A 16,014-nucleotide genomic window follows, 5' to 3' on the forward strand; every position below is an offset into this window, starting at 1 on the left:
ATGAACTTTATTTAGTCAAGACAGTTAACATTTACTGTATTTTGTATGTAAATTCAGCTATTGGCTATACTTCCTTTTTAAAAAGACATTATCATGTTACCCTGAATCCAAATACACAAACATATGGGACACTGGATTCAGATTTTCTAAGGGTCACTGAAATTGTCATTGGCCACACTGGCTCCAGTTCAGCAGTTCTTCACAAAATGGGGACTATCGCCAGGAAAAGGGAAAGGACCCAGAGTTAGGAACCTACATACATGCTACCTAGTTCCAGCCTGTATACCTAAATTTGCATCACATATTCCTCAGCCTGTTTTCTCGGATGCGGTGAGGTAGGTACAAACCTCCATACAGTGCAAAAAAAAAAGTATTCACACCCCTTGAAATTTTCCACATTTTGTCATGTTACAAATAAAAAGGTAAATGCATTATATTAGCATTTTATGTGATAGACCAACACAAAGTAGCACATAAATGTGAAGTGGAAGGAAAATGATCAATGGTTTTCAACATTTTTTACAAATAAATACGTGAAAAGTGTGGTGTGCATTTGTATTCAGCCCCCCTGATGTCTCTACCAGCTTTGCACATCTAGAGAGTGAAATTTTTGCCTATTCTTCTTTGCAAAATAGCTCAAGCTCTGTCAGATTGGTTGGAGAGCATCTGTGAACAGACATTTTTCAAGTCTTGCCACAGATTCTCAATTGGGTTTAGGTCTGGACTTTGACTGGGCCATTCTAACACGGCCATTTTTTGGTAGATTTGCAGTTGTGCTAATCTCTTTCCATTTTCAGATGATGGATTGAACAGTGCTCTGTGAGATGTTCAAAGATTGGGATATTTTTTCTTATAACCTAACCCTGCTTGAAACTTCTCCACAACTTTTTCCCTGACCTGTCTGGTGTGTTCCTTGGCCTTCATGATGCTGTTTGTTCACTAAGGTTCTTTAACAAACCTCTGAGGGCTTCACAGAACATCTGTATTTATACGGAGATTAAATTACACACAGGTGGACTCTAGTTACTGGATTTTAGTTAGGGGCATCAGAGTAAAGGGGGCTGAATACAAACGCACACCACACTTTTCACATATTTATTTGTAAAAAGATATTGAAAACCCTTTATCATTTCCTTCCACTTCACAATTATGTGCCACTATGTGTTGGTCTGTAAATGGTGGTCATGTTCTTTAATCAAAATGTACTGAGCAGAAGTGTTTGGTATGCTGTTAACTCTATTTGGGAAAATCATATCCCCCACATCCCACTGTAGCTCTCCTCAACAAAAACACAGCAGATCTCACAAAGTTGCAATTCAAATTACTATTGCAGATTATCATCGCTGATAAACAAACAGCCACTAAGGCCTGAGAGACCCTGAAGCTCTTTCTCACAGAGACCAAAAATAAAATAACACAGGTCATGATCCAGGAGAAAATAAAGGCAACCTTACAAGATGGAATACCCAATGAGAGCACCAAACAAACGTCCAAGGTTTAACTAACCAAATTGATTCATAGCAGAAAAAAATCCAACACGTTTCGGGAGCCTAACATGCTCCCTCTCCATCGTTCTTTTCACTCACGGTGGAATACACACTCGCTCTCCTGAGGGTTTCAGAAAAGTGTCTTTGCCCCTAGAGGCTATACTAGTCATTCCAGATGCTAGAACATAGGCACAATGAGATATGTTTGTCCCCTGAAACCTTTTGGATTTTTTCTGCTATGAAGCAAATTTATATTATATATTTAATTCATATATTTAATTAATTAAAAACCTTAGTCTCTTGCATGTTGCAAGCGCTGTTGGTCAAGTTAGTATAATTGGGGTGAGGAGCCCTTTACAATGCCACCATCTCTTTGCCCCATTTTGTTTTGTAAGTTGAAGCTGTCATGTAATCTGAGTTAAGTGGGAGTGTTTAGTGGACTGATTGGTGTTTCAAAAATCTATAATCAATCCAACCACTGTAACAATAAAAATACTGCTGGGAGATGCGGCGAGCCAGTTACAAGATATGGAAATTTGGTTTCCATAAATCTCTATACATGTTTTTAAATAAAAGAGGAATTGACATTATATGTATATATTGTAACCTTTATAGTGCATACATACAATTTTATAAACCAGCGGTATAATCAGAAGCATTGAGAGCTGAGAGATAAGCCGAGTCAGGTCACTAATGAACAAAAAAATAAAAACATTTTTGAATCCTTGTAGCATTTGTATTTAACAGAGTTACTGTTTGGAAATGAACTGTGTCTACAGAATGCAACTTTATGTACTAATTATGTGTACAGAGTGCCGCATAAAATGGCTTTCTATATGCACTCACATCTGACTACACATTGATATGCTGCCCTACAGCAATAAATATTTTACCTCTACCAGTAGGGCACAATGACCTGAGGGATAAATAGATAGATGGAAAGTCAACTCTGTCTAAAGAATGCAATTTTATGGACAAATAATGTTTACAGGGTTCCCCATATTGCTCATAAACAGTTTTCTATATGCACACATGGCTTCATACAGTAAACATTAGCACTCCATGGCAAGGAAAAGTACACCAATCCCCATTGGGCACACATGATTTCCATTTTATAGCATAAACCAACCAAGATATATAATAAATAATATTTACAAAAATACATTATATAATCATCCCCACCACCACCCTTGCCTTGTAACACTGAGTTTATCAGAAAGGATGACTTGGAATACTAAAATTTGCTAAATGTTTGTTTTACAGTTTTGGGTTGACAAGTGTGGTTTAAATTATCCACTAGCATTCTATATTTAGGAAGTCCCCAGCTTGGCACTGTGCCTTGTGCATCAAAATGTCAAGCAAACCTGTCACATTATTCCTGCTGCAATCTGCAATAATATGTTATTAAAAGAATAAATACAGAAACAAGAGTGAGACTTCACAGATGGGGGCCCAGAACTGGGAATTCAACTAAAGAGAACTAGCTATTGGAGTCAGTGGAACATACGTTGTAAAAGATGCTCATGGGTGATTCAGCGTACCCATCACCCAGGATTGAAATGTTAATTTTGAGTGAGCCTGGTTGTATTTGAATTCTTGGAGCAACTATTTTTTATGTGTATTCACTTTAAGCATGCTGAGTTGTAGTCACCTTCTGGCTCAAGGGTATTGCTATATTTCCACCAGATATTTTGACATTCAAGTCCCCTTACTTCTATCTTCTATCCTTTACTGTGTAATCATACATAGTATCTGCCTTGCAGTGTGAAGCAGAGATGTTTGAGTGAGCAAAAGAGAAGACGGCAACGGGCGACAAAGAAAATCAGTATTTTTATAGGGTCTTTTGTGGTGTGCTTCGCTCCATATGTTATCACAAGGTCAGTATATTTCATTTTTTGTTGTTTTAATGAGTCAGTGTCTATCATCTGTTATCACTGTCTATGAGTTTTGGAGAAAAAATGTGTGCCGTATTATCGAAAATAACGGTCAATGTTATTTACCTTTTTTAAGTTTTGATGTTTTAAATTGTTGATATATACTTGTTTTATTATTATTATATAATTTTTCAAATACATTTTTAATACTTGATACACCCATGACATTGAATTTGTGGAGCACTCAGGGTTATATAAAGATAAAAACTCAAAAGTATCTTCTGCCTTTGTGACTATACAGTATCTCTCTAATTATAACTACATATGGGGTATACAGAGCAGTGGGGGGTTGGATAGGTGAGTAACTACTCTGACTCATTCAGCTGTGTTTTATCTGAGCTTTATTGATCTCTGAAAACAAGAAACTCCTTCACCAAAGCTGTTCAAGGACGACTTTGCTTTTAGAGTTTCCCTTTAAATCTTCCCCTACTTTTTCAGTGGAAGGTTCCTACCTAAATAATGACCTTCAAACCCACATCAGAGATCTTCGCTTTGTGCCCCTACCCAATGGCACCTACCCAATGCTTGCACTGCCTTTGCATAAAAAGACACTACCTCCATTTAGCTCCTAGTCTATGCATTTCTTAAAGGTAGGCACAAGTTATGAGTGAATAAGCAAAAACGGCTCCACCACCAGTTTACCTAACCCATAGTCCCATCTGTCCGATGATCATTTAACATTTAAAGTGGTACTAAACTCTATATGTGTAAGAAAATGTTAGTTGAAGAAGACCAGACTTACATAATATGCATATTCTTCTTAAAAAATTTACCTGATTTTGTTATCCAGCTGGGCCTCTAACCTCTGCCCCCACCTCCTAGTTAGTGGGCATATGTGCTCCTGGCCAGCACTGTGTGTGTCTATTAGAGTTGGACAAACAGTTGGAGCTAAGGCCCTTACCCGAGGATGCAGCTTGGCAGGACAGGAAAGGTTGGGAAGACGAGTGAGTGCCCCCCAAACCATACCAGGCCACATACCCTCAACATGGGGGGGTGCTTTGGGGTAAGCATCATGTCCCCATGTTGTCTTCCTGACAACCCTGGGCAGTGGTTATGGGGATCTGCAGGCAGATAGGTATAGGGTTTACTCCTCCCTTTTCCTCTCTGTGCCTTGAAAAAATATTCATACCCATTGGCATTTTCCATATTTTGTCATGATGCAATCAAAAATGTAAATGTATTTTATTGGGATTTTATGTGATAGACCAGTACAAAGTGGCACATAATTGTGAAGTGGAAGGAAAATTATAAATGGTTTACACAATTTTTTACAAAAAAAATTTGAAAAGTGTGGCGTGCATTTGTATTCGGCCCCCTTTACCCCTCTAACTAAAATCTAGTGGAACCACTGTATATACAGCATCTCACAAAAGTGAGTACACCCCTCACATTTTTGTAAATATTTTATTATACCTTTTCATGTGACAACACTAAAGAAATGACACTTTGCTACAATGTAAAGTAGTGAGTGTACAGCTTGTATAACAGTGTAAATTTGCTGTCCCCTCAAAATAACTCAACATACAGCCATTAATGTCAAAACTAGTTCAGCTGAAAAGACAGGTCAGAGTTTAGGATTACACCTAGTACCCTGGCATGAGGAATGGGATTAATGGTTACAAAATTGATCTTGATGGAAAAGTCATGGAGGAGGACACGGACGGTGGGGGGAATATTCTTATTAAAGTATGAAAACTGTGCCTGTGCTCAAACTATATATGGACCTAACTGTACCTATTATTTATTTCTTGTGATACTTAAATTGTTTTTCCCCCAATATTATAACTATTTCAATTTTTCTTTAATACTATTTTTGTTTTTTTCAATTTTAATTATTTTCTGTTTTTACGTAATTTAACACTTATGCCCTGTACAGACGGTCGGATTTTCAGACGGAAAATGTGTGATAGGACCTTGTTGTTGGAAATTCCAACCGTGTGTAGGGCTCCATCACACATTTTCCATCCGAATTTCCGACACACAAAGTTTGAGAGCTTGCTATAAAATTTTCTGACAACAAAATCCGTTGTCGGAAATTCTGATCGTGTGTACACAAATCCGATTTACAAAGTGCCACACATTCTCAGAATAAATTAAGAGACGAAAGCTATTGGCTACTGCCCCGATGTACGTGTTTTACGTCACCGCGTTTAGAACGATCGGATTTTCCGACAACTTTGTGTGACCGTGTGTATGCAAGACAAGTTTGAGCCAACATCCGTCTGAAAAAATCCATGGATTTTGTTGTCGGAATGTCCGATCAATGTCCGACCGTGTGTATGGGGCATTACTCTTTCTACATGGGAGTAACTGTTGGGCTTCATAAAACACAGACTATGTACACCCCTCACATTTTTGTAAATATTTAAATATTTTATTCTATCTTTTCACGTGACAACACTGAAGAAATGACAATTTGCTACAATGCAAAGTAGTGAGTGTACAGCTTGTATAACAGTGTAAATTTGCTGTCCCCTCAAAATAACTCAACACACAGCCATTAATGGCTAAACCGCTGGCAACAAAAGCGAGAACACCCCTAAGTGAAAATGTCCAAATTGGTGTGATCACTCTCACTCTCTCATACTGGTCACTGGAAGTTCATTATGGCATCTCGTGGCAAAAAACTCTCTGAGGATCTGAAAAAAAGAATTGTTGCTCTAAAGATGGCCAAGGCTATAAGAAGATTGCCAAGACCCTGAAACTGAGCTGCAGCATGATGGCCAAGACCATACAGTGGTTTAACAGGACAGGTTCCACTCAGAACAGGCCTTGACATGATCGACCAAAGGTGTTGCACATGCTCAGCGTCATATCCAGAGGTTGTCTTTGGGAAATAGACGTATGAGTGCTGCCAGCATTGATGCAGAGGTTGTAGGGGTGGGGGGTCAGCCTATCAGTGCTCAGACCATATGCCGCACACTGCATCAAATTGGTCTACATGGCTGTCATCCCAGAAGGAAGCCTCTAAAGATGATGCACAAGAAAGCCCACAAACAGTTTGCTGAAGACAAGCAGACTAAGGACATGGATTACTGGAACCATGTCCCGTGGTCTGATGAGATCAAGATTAACTTATTTGGTTCAGATGGTGTCAAGCATGTGTAGCGGCAACCAGGTGAGGAGTACAAAGACAAGTGTGTCTTGCCTACAGTCAAGCATGGTGGTGGGAGTGTCATGGTCTGGAGCTGCATGAGTGCTGCTGGCACTGGGGAGCTACAGTTCATTGAGGGAACTATGAATGCCAACATGTACTGCGACATTATGAAGCAGAGCATGATCCCCTCCCTTCAGGGACTGGGCCGCAGGGCAGTATTCCAACATGATAACGACTCCAAACACACCTCCAAGATGACCACTGCCTTGCTAAAGAAGCTGAGGGTAAAGGTGTTGGACTGGCCAAGCATGTCTCCAGACCTAAACCCTATTGAGCATCTGTGGGGCATCCTCAAATGGAAGGTGGAGGAGAGCAAGTTCTCTGACATCCACCAGCTCCGTCATGTCATCATGGAGGAGTGGAAGAGAACTCCAGTGGCAACTGTGAAGCTCCGGTGAACTCCATGCCCAAGAGGGAGTGCTGGAAAATAACGGTGGCCACACAAAATATTGACACTTTGAGCCCAATTTGGACATTTTCACTTAAGGGTGTACTCACTTTTGTTGCCAGCGGCTTAGACATTAATGGCTGTGTGTTGAGTTATTTTGAGGGGACAGCAAATTTACACTGTTATACAAGCTGTACACTCACTACTTTACATTGTAGCAAAGTGTCATTTCTTCAGTGTTGTCACATGAAAAGATATAATAAAATATTTACAAAAATGTGAGGAGTGTACATAGTCTGAGTTTTATGAAGCCCAACAGTTACTGCCATGTAGAAAGAGTAAGTGTTAAATTACGTAAAAATGGTATGCTACTATAGCGCAAAAACAGAAAATAATTAAAATTGAAAAAAAACAAAAATAGTATTAAAGAAAAATGTAAATAGTTATAATATTGGGAGAAAAACAAGAAATAAATAATAGGTACAGTTAGGTCCATATATATTTTGGACACAGGCACCATTTTCATACTTTCGGCTCTGTATGCCACCAGAATAAAATTAAAATAAAACAATCCAAATGAATTTGAAGTACAGAAATTCAGCTTTAACTTAAGGGGTTGAACATAAATTTCAAGTACAAATTTTAGGAACTGCAACCATTTTTATGCACAGTATGTAATTGGTAAAATGACTATAATCAGAAATAAAATGTTAATTTTTAATATTTTGTTGATAATCCTTTACTGGCAATGACTGCCTGAAGTCTGGAACCCAGGGACATTACCAAAGACTGGGTTTCCTCCTTTCTGATGCTTAGCCAGGCTCTAACTGCAGCTGTCTTCAGTTGTTCTTTGTTTATGGGTCTTTCTGCCTTTAGCTTTGCCTTCAGCAAGTGAAATGCTCAATTGGGTTGAGATCAGGTGAGTGACTCGGCCATTGCAGAATATTCCACTTCTTTTCCTTCAAAAGCTCCTGGGTTGCTTTTGCAGTGTGTTTTGGATCATTGTTCATTCATACTGTAAAGTGCCGTCCAATCAACTTTGCTACATTTGGCAGAATCTGGGCTCACAGTATATCTCTAAACACTGCAAAATTAATCCGGCTGCTTCTGTCTTCTGTCACATCATCAATAAACATCAATGACACAGTGCCACTGGAAGCCATGCATGCCCATGCCATCACACTGCAAACTCCACCATCTTTTACAGATAATGCTGTGTGCTTTGGATCATGAGCTGTTCCAAGCCTTCTCCACACTTTTTTCTTCCCGTCGTTCTGGTACAGATTAATCTTAGTTTCCTCCCTCCAAAGAATGCTTTTTTCAGAACTGGTCTGGCTTTTTTAGATGTTTTTTGGCAAAGTCTAATCTGGCTTTTCTATTCTTCAGGCTTATGAATGGTTTGCACCTTGTGGTGAAATCTCTGTATTTGCTCTTGTGAAGTCTTCTCTTGATTGTAGACTTTGACAATGATACGCCCACCTCCTGGAGAGTGTCCTCCAGTTGTCTGGATATTGTGAATAGGTTTTTCTTTACCATAGAGAGAATCCTGCGATCATAGACCACTGTTGTCTTCCATGGACGTCCAGGCCTTTTTATGTTGCTAAGCTCCCCAGTGCTTCTTCTTTCCTCAGAATATACCAAACTGTTTCTTTGGCCACTCCTAAAGTTGCTGCTATCTTTCTGATGGATTTGTTTAGTTTTTGAAGCCTTACAATGGCCTGTTTCACTTGCATGGACAGCTCCTTTGAACGCATGATGTAGGTTCAGAGCAATAGATTCCAAATGCAAATACCACACTTAGAATCAATGCTAGACCTTTTACCTTTCTTTAATTGATAAAGAAATAATGAAGGAGTAGCCCACACCTGGTGATAATACAGCTTTTGATACAATTTCCAATTACCTTTGGCCCCTTGAAAAAGAAAAGGGGGATGGCTATTCTTAAGAGCTGTAATTCCTTAACCCTTCCTCCGATTTGGATGTGCATACCCTCAAATTAAACCTGAGAGTGTGCACTTTCAGCCCATATCCATTATATACCTATAGCTTGAATATGTTTTGGTAACTACCTGAAAAAAACTAAAATTGTGCACGTGTCCAACTATATATGGACCTAACTGTATATCACAATAAGAACAGAGAGAGGCACACCGCTCCAGGCAAACTCAGGTGCAGAATGGATCACAGGTGCAGACCTCGGCTCACCACCGTGGAAGACGAACAAGACAAGGAATTGGTCGCACACTGGAACTCCAAATGATCTCAATGTCATCTTTATTGTCAAAAAAGGGTTGGACAGATGCAGGCAATGGTGGACGTTTCACAAGCGATAGCTTGCTTGTTCACAATGTTTTTTGTGAACAAGCAAGCTATTGCTTGTGAAATGTCTACCATTGCCTGCATCTGTCTGACCCTTTTTTGACAATAAAGATGACATTGAGATAATTTGGAGTTCCAGTGTGCAACCAATTCCTTGTCTTGTATATCACAATAAGCGATGAATCATGAAAAGATCTTTGTATTATAATTACCCTTCCAATATGGCTGCTGGCTTACAATGCTCATTACCACTAAAGACCATTATGAGTCCCCTAAATTGGCTGTCTTTCCAAAATGGCATCTTGTTTGGGTGAAGTTGCATCTTGGCATCCCTGAGGTCAGATGATGAGGTGTGATGATGAGCATCTCTCTGAATGGATGGGCGTGTGTGTGTGTGTGTGTGTGGCTAAAGTGTCCGGATCTATATGAATGAAGTGTGATGAGTGTGTTTAAAGTGTGTGTAGTCTTCCTATCCTCGTCCTATATACCATTCTGAACAATAAGCTCATAAAAATTTAATAAGTCTAGCTCAGAAGGTGGAACTTCTTTTAATTGGTTCATGTGGCTAAATATTAATTTGTTCTTTGTTCAAACATTGTCTCTCTTAGCTGTCAAGTGTCACTCTGTGTAACAATTTATTTTAAAAAACACACTTCCCTTCATAGGGGTACTCACGTTGTGTAGGTGCGTGAGTGCACCATCCTAATCAAGGTTATGCAATATAAGGAACACTAGTACGGCATGCGGTGTGGTATATCCTTCTCATCTGCTCCTCTGTGCTGGCCCCTCCCCATACGCGTGTTCGGCACAGGGATCACATGCCTTCATCAGGGATCCTTGATTTGGATGGTGCACTCACGCACCTACACAATGTGAGTACCCCTATGAAGGGAAGTGTGTTTTTTTAAATAAATTGTTGAACCTATTACACTATGGAGTTTATTTTTTTCCCTATTTTATGAATCGTGATGATATTTGAGCAAATTGGAGGTCAGCGTCTGTATACCCCTTTGAGCCGAGGAGTGGCTCCCATGCGTTTTCAGACATAGTTTAGTTACTGTGTCACACGCTTAGAGGTGAGCGCATTTGCCATTGGGGGTCACTGGAGAGCACTGAAGCATGCTTTATATACCTGTATACACGATTTTGGATGAGCACGATGGATAACATTGATGATGGACATTATATCTATGCACTTTGAATTTTGTCATTTATGAATATTGCGTTTATGAACTTTATGAAATTTATATATTATTTCACTGGAGGAGTGAATACACTTTTGATACTTTTATGAGCACTTGGACTTTATATCTTATGCATGTTGCACTTTAATTATTTATCACCGATTGATAGCACATATGATTGTTATAATTTTTATATATTTTTTTTATATATTTTTATTTGAAATTTTTATGCTCATATTTGCTTTTTGCACATGGTTACTGATCCTTGGTTTAGCGCAGACACAGTTTTTTGATTAACTTTATCACTTACACGGATATGAAACGTAGTTAGTGTTTGCTGCTTGCCTTCATTAGGACATCCACCCTAGAGGCATTAACCCATTTGTGGCTCGCAAGACCTTTCTATAGTTTTCCACTATATAACTACACAAGTCCATCTAACTATACATAGTGCCTTCAACCTTCGTGTAAACGTCAATCAGGGGTTATCTTTACACTCTATTTGGGCATTGGGGGTTATTTACTAAAGGCAAATCCACTGTGCAATACAAGCGCACTGCACGTGCACTTGGAAGTGCAGTCGCTGTAGATCTGAGGGGGGACATGCAAGGACAATAAAAAACAGCAGCTTTGCTTGCACATGGTTGGATGATAGAAATCAGCAGAGCTTCCCCTCATTTTAGATCTTCCCCTCAGATCTACAGCGACTGCAATTCCAAGTGCACTTGTAGTGCACAGTTGATTTGCCTTTAGTAAATCAACCCCACTGTGTATTTTTGCTTTGGAAAGTCAGTCTTTATTACTGGTCCAAGGATCATCAAATAAATTTCATTTAGCAAACATAAAAATAGACTTATCCTTGGCTTCAGGTGAGGAGGAAAAATACACATTCATTGTTTTTCTAACCAGTTCTGTAGGCAGGCTTGTTTAACCTCCCTGGCGGTATGATTATTTCAGATTTTAGGTGCTGAAAGCGGTACAGTTATTTTGCACAGAAATTGGCGTTTTATATTATAGCCCTGTAATTCTTAGGAATAATTCACTTAAATCTGTCCAAACCAGAGTCTAGTAGACATCCCGGGTATGATAAAGTTTGAAAAACAAAACAAAATCTAAAATTATAATATAATAAATAACTATAAGTAATTATAACAAATAATAATATAATAATAATAAAAATTATTCAATAATGTAATCAAAAACACTGAAATTTGCTCTGTTGCAGAATTGTCGCTTTCGTTACTTTTAGTGTTTGGTGACGGATTTCCCCACAAATCACTATCACTCAATTCTGCAAGTGATTCTAATTTATTATCGCTGTTTTCTAGCTGGTCTAAAGCCACTTTTGATGTAAAGGGACAGTTTTGGTTGCTATGGACAATCTCCTGTTTCCAGGCAGAAAGAACAGTTTTTATAATATAAAACTGCATGCAGGACACTGGGCAGACCACTAGGGACAAAGGGGATGTGTAATTATTTGATACAGTACTGTAATCTGTAAGATTACAGTATACTGTATCTGTACTGTGTGTTTTACTTTTTGAATTTGGCGCCGAACTCCGTCCCCGTGCGTTGCAACGCTCGCAGGGAACGGAGCTCGGCACTGTGAAACGAGCGAGACACGGCGGCTCGCAGATCACAGCGGGGAGACATCGCAGGCTCAGGGATACTGCTTTTGGTATTGAAAATCCACCCCGAGCCAGACTCGGGAATACCGCTAGGGGGGTTAAAGACCCCCAACAAATTGAGAACAAAACAGAATGTCTTTGTGTGACACTTACATGACTTCAGACCTGGAATTAACCCCCTTAATATTTTGGCCTAACCAAAAATGTTTTCGTTTTAAACGTCCATGTCTCTAAAAATGAAATTATGGAAATATAGCTATTCTTTCACAGCAGTTTTGGCAACAGCCAGCTTCCAAAGCAAAGAAGGTTGCAACAAAGATCCTGAAGCTCTGAGAAAAATCATCTGTTGGAAGATGGGGGAAGATGGTGCCATGCAGGACTCCTACAGATTGTCAGTGTAAGCTTTCTGCCCGTACATGATAGGGGCAGTTAGTTTCACAAAAACAGGAAGACTCAATGAACTACTAGAGCTCATAACTACAGTAGATTCAATTAGAATTTCAATTAGAATTTCCGAAATTCAAATTGAAATGCAAACTTAATTTTACATCGAATCCCAGACGAAATCGAACTGTAAACATGTTTCTGAAATCAAAGACTGTGTGTGTTAGTAGAGTACTATATCAAAATAATGCTGTTTTAGTTAAGCCAAAGGTGATTTAAAGAGTCATTGTTATCATTTGATGAAGATTTTTTTTTTGTTTGTTCACTTTGCCACATTCGAATCAGAAAAAGAAAAATCGAAAGTTTGATTCGGCCGATTTAAAATTTAGTTTCGAACGTTTCCAATCGAAAAAATTGGTAAATTGGAAAAAGACATAAATTGAATTCCTACTATGAATTCCAAATACAAATCCCAAATGCGAACTGAACGAATCAACCAAATGTAACAAAACAAATTAACTACATTAAGCGAATCCAAACGAAACAAAACATGCACATGTCTACTCTCAACAGCACCCTGGTAGTACATTGATAACTACAGACTGACAGCTGAAAAGACTGTCAATACTTGTAATTTATTAATTCACAGGGATCTTTCAATCAATGACGCGGCTGTGTGGGCAGAGCCCCACACGGTTGCGCTCTTTTCAAATAGTGACAGCAGGTATGGGGAAAAAAATCCCGGCTTGCTGTCACAGGAAGTGCAGAGATCGGGAGCAGCTGCAGGATCGGGAACATGTTACAAGTTACACTAAAAATGGGTGCAACATGTAACATGTTCCCAAAGGTAAACTTATCCTTTAATGCTTGCCCATTTACTGCATACTATTAAATTAAAGGCTTGTTTAAAAGGGATAGCACATATAACAATAAAGTGAAAAAGAAATTATGTATGCAAAACAATATGATTCAAATGCTGTTTGAGCAGTAAAAGCAAAAACTCCAGGCAAACAGACTAAATACACAGTTGAAATGCATGTACTGTATGTAAATTATTTTGACTACCCAAAGTTTTGTAATTAGTTTCAGTTAGTCTTGTGATTAACACAACTCTGCCACACTGCACAGATAAGGCGGCGACAACACTATGTCAGTATGCAAGAAAGATCCCCCAATATAATGGGATTATAACGTCCCAAAATGGAAAAGTAAAGTCATGTGTAGACAAAAGGTATATATAAAAGATATAACAAATTTATTAATACATTTTAAAAACTGACATACAACAAGAAAATGCTGGTGTGCAATAGAAAAAAGCCATAGGTACACAACAAATATGCGTATATTAGCATGATGGTATAAGCATATTACAGCTGAGCGATAACTGCTGTGAATCCTGAAACTCCAGCGCGTTTCATATTAAAGATTCCTTCTTCAGGGTCTTGATAGAAAGAAGCAGTGCAATTGTTCTATAAACAAACAGAGATATGTAATAACATACATCCTCAAAAAAGGTGTAAAAATATATTGTACATGTCTTTGTAATTTTACATTGCAGTATATACACACACACACAGTACACTTTCTGTACATGTCCTAAGATGGTACAAAGTGTAAGTACACCAGTCAACATAGATTTTAGAAGCCAAATGTGTCATCCATCAACCCACCAAGAGAGCATGTATGCTGCCAGAGAGATCCAGATGGAAAGAGGCCAAATACAAGAACCGATATAGGATAGTAACAAGCCTGTGTGGCAAGGAAATAAGACAAAGACTAATATGGTATGAAGACACCAAAACAAAAAAAAAAGCGATAATGACTTTTGCCTCAATTGCAAAGTGCAGTACCCAAAAATGCTATAGGAATGCAATAAATTCATCCACTATTTTAGTTATGATGCTAAATAAATCTAGCTATGTCAGTATAACAGCTTTCTGGACAGTAAATCAACAGTGTAAAATCCTATTTTGTTAAACAATAGACAGATTAAACAGAAAGAAAAAACCTTTTAACAGATACAATAATATATAGTTGTTGGTGTTTAAGCTGGAGTGTCCCCAACTAAATGTTGTGTTTTTGATAACAGGCTGTGGCCAGCCTGAACTTTGTTTATAGATGTTGTCAGGACTCTGATTACTTCTGCCTGCTGATGTTTAGTTGTCTCCAGTAGTTAGTGCAAGAAGTAACAATGTTTTGCGCTATGAATATTTATCTGCATTAGTCAATCACTGAGTGTTTTATTCCAGTGATATGAGCTGAGAGGAGAGTATAAATATTTTGAGCAACCTTTCAGAAGGGTCTTTACCTTACCTCCTGGGCTTTGACCTAGTGAAGATGCTACAATGGGACAGGCTTGTCTTGGGGCATGGGCCCTGCCAGGACCTGAGCCAAGGCTCAAGGAGTCTAAGCTGGCCTGTGTTGAGGTCTAAAGAATCAGGAAGATTGATACCTGTTTGGAACATCTTCATCTTTATCTTCATCTTCAGCTATGCTGAAGAATGTCCAAGAGAGCTTAGGCGAAGCTGCAGCCAGATGAACATTGAATGGAGGCTCATCTGTGCTCTAAGTGAAAGCAAACAAATAAATATGTAGACAAGATGAACAATAAAAGTGCTGAGTGCTGAGAAAATGAATATAGAACTCAAAGATGATGAATGAGCAACAATAGCAATGCAAACAAATAAATAATGTAAACAATATCAAGTTCTAAGTGCTAAAAAATGGATATCAACTCAATGGCAAATAATATCATAAATCCAGGTGAAGAATATCCTATATAAAGCATATAAAAATATATAAAAAAAATATAAAAATGAAGTGCTAGTGACAGAGGTAGAAGTCCAAGTAAACACAAGTCCTCAAGCGGATAATAATAAGCAAAGTGAGAAAGTGAGGTGCTAGACTCCAGTTAACACTCTGTGCAGATGCAGTAATGTGAACGGTGACTTGGTGACTTTTTTCTTTCTTCAGTGCAAACACACTTCTGTGTGCGATAGTCCCTTACCTTATCGCCGTAAGGTAACAGCGTAAAAGTGGACAGTACCAATCCAGAAATCCGGGATCCTGCAATGGATCACAGTAGGGGCTTCTACTTTGTGCACATCAACAGCGCTGGAAATCCTCCCAAGTAGGTTTATAAATGGTATGTAGAAAGAGAAAGAAGGGGTCCCGAATCGTGAAGTATGTAAAACTAGATCATTTTCTTCATTACAGCCAATGCGGGTACTCACATTTAAAAAGTAGGATAAAAACTAAACACCACGAGCGGCAAGCTCGCAATCTAACATCACTTTCCGTGCCTGTCCGGAAGTGACGTCAGATTGCGAGCTTGTCGCTCGTGGTGTTTAGTTTTTATCCCAACCAATGTCATTACGTCTCAGTGATTCAAGAGCCCAGAGTCTGCAGAACCGGAAGAAAGACCACGTGAAGATGGATGCCCTGTCAGTGATGACAGCACACCACTGGAGGTCTTCATTTCAAGGTAAGTCTTTCATAATGTGCTAGTATGTGATGCATACTAGCACATTATG

At 38.8% G+C, this 16,014-nt stretch overlaps 1 protein-coding gene across 1 annotated transcript in view; it reads left to right on the forward strand.

The window, feature by feature from the left end:
• The window catches only part of GPR78 (G protein-coupled receptor 78), a 58,639-nt gene that overhangs the window by 10,841 nt on the left and 31,784 nt on the right, over positions 1-16,014 (forward strand). Inside the window, exon 2 of the mRNA XM_073610815.1 lies at positions 3,251-3,364. Coding sequence (XP_073466916.1) covers positions 3,251-3,364 — 114 coding nt within the window. The remainder of the gene's footprint in view (positions 1-3,250; positions 3,365-16,014) is intronic.

This window comes from Aquarana catesbeiana, linkage group LG01 (assembly GCF_042186555.1).
Source record: "Aquarana catesbeiana isolate 2022-GZ linkage group LG01, ASM4218655v1, whole genome shotgun sequence".
Lineage (NCBI taxonomy): Eukaryota > Metazoa > Chordata > Amphibia > Anura > Ranidae > Aquarana > Aquarana catesbeiana.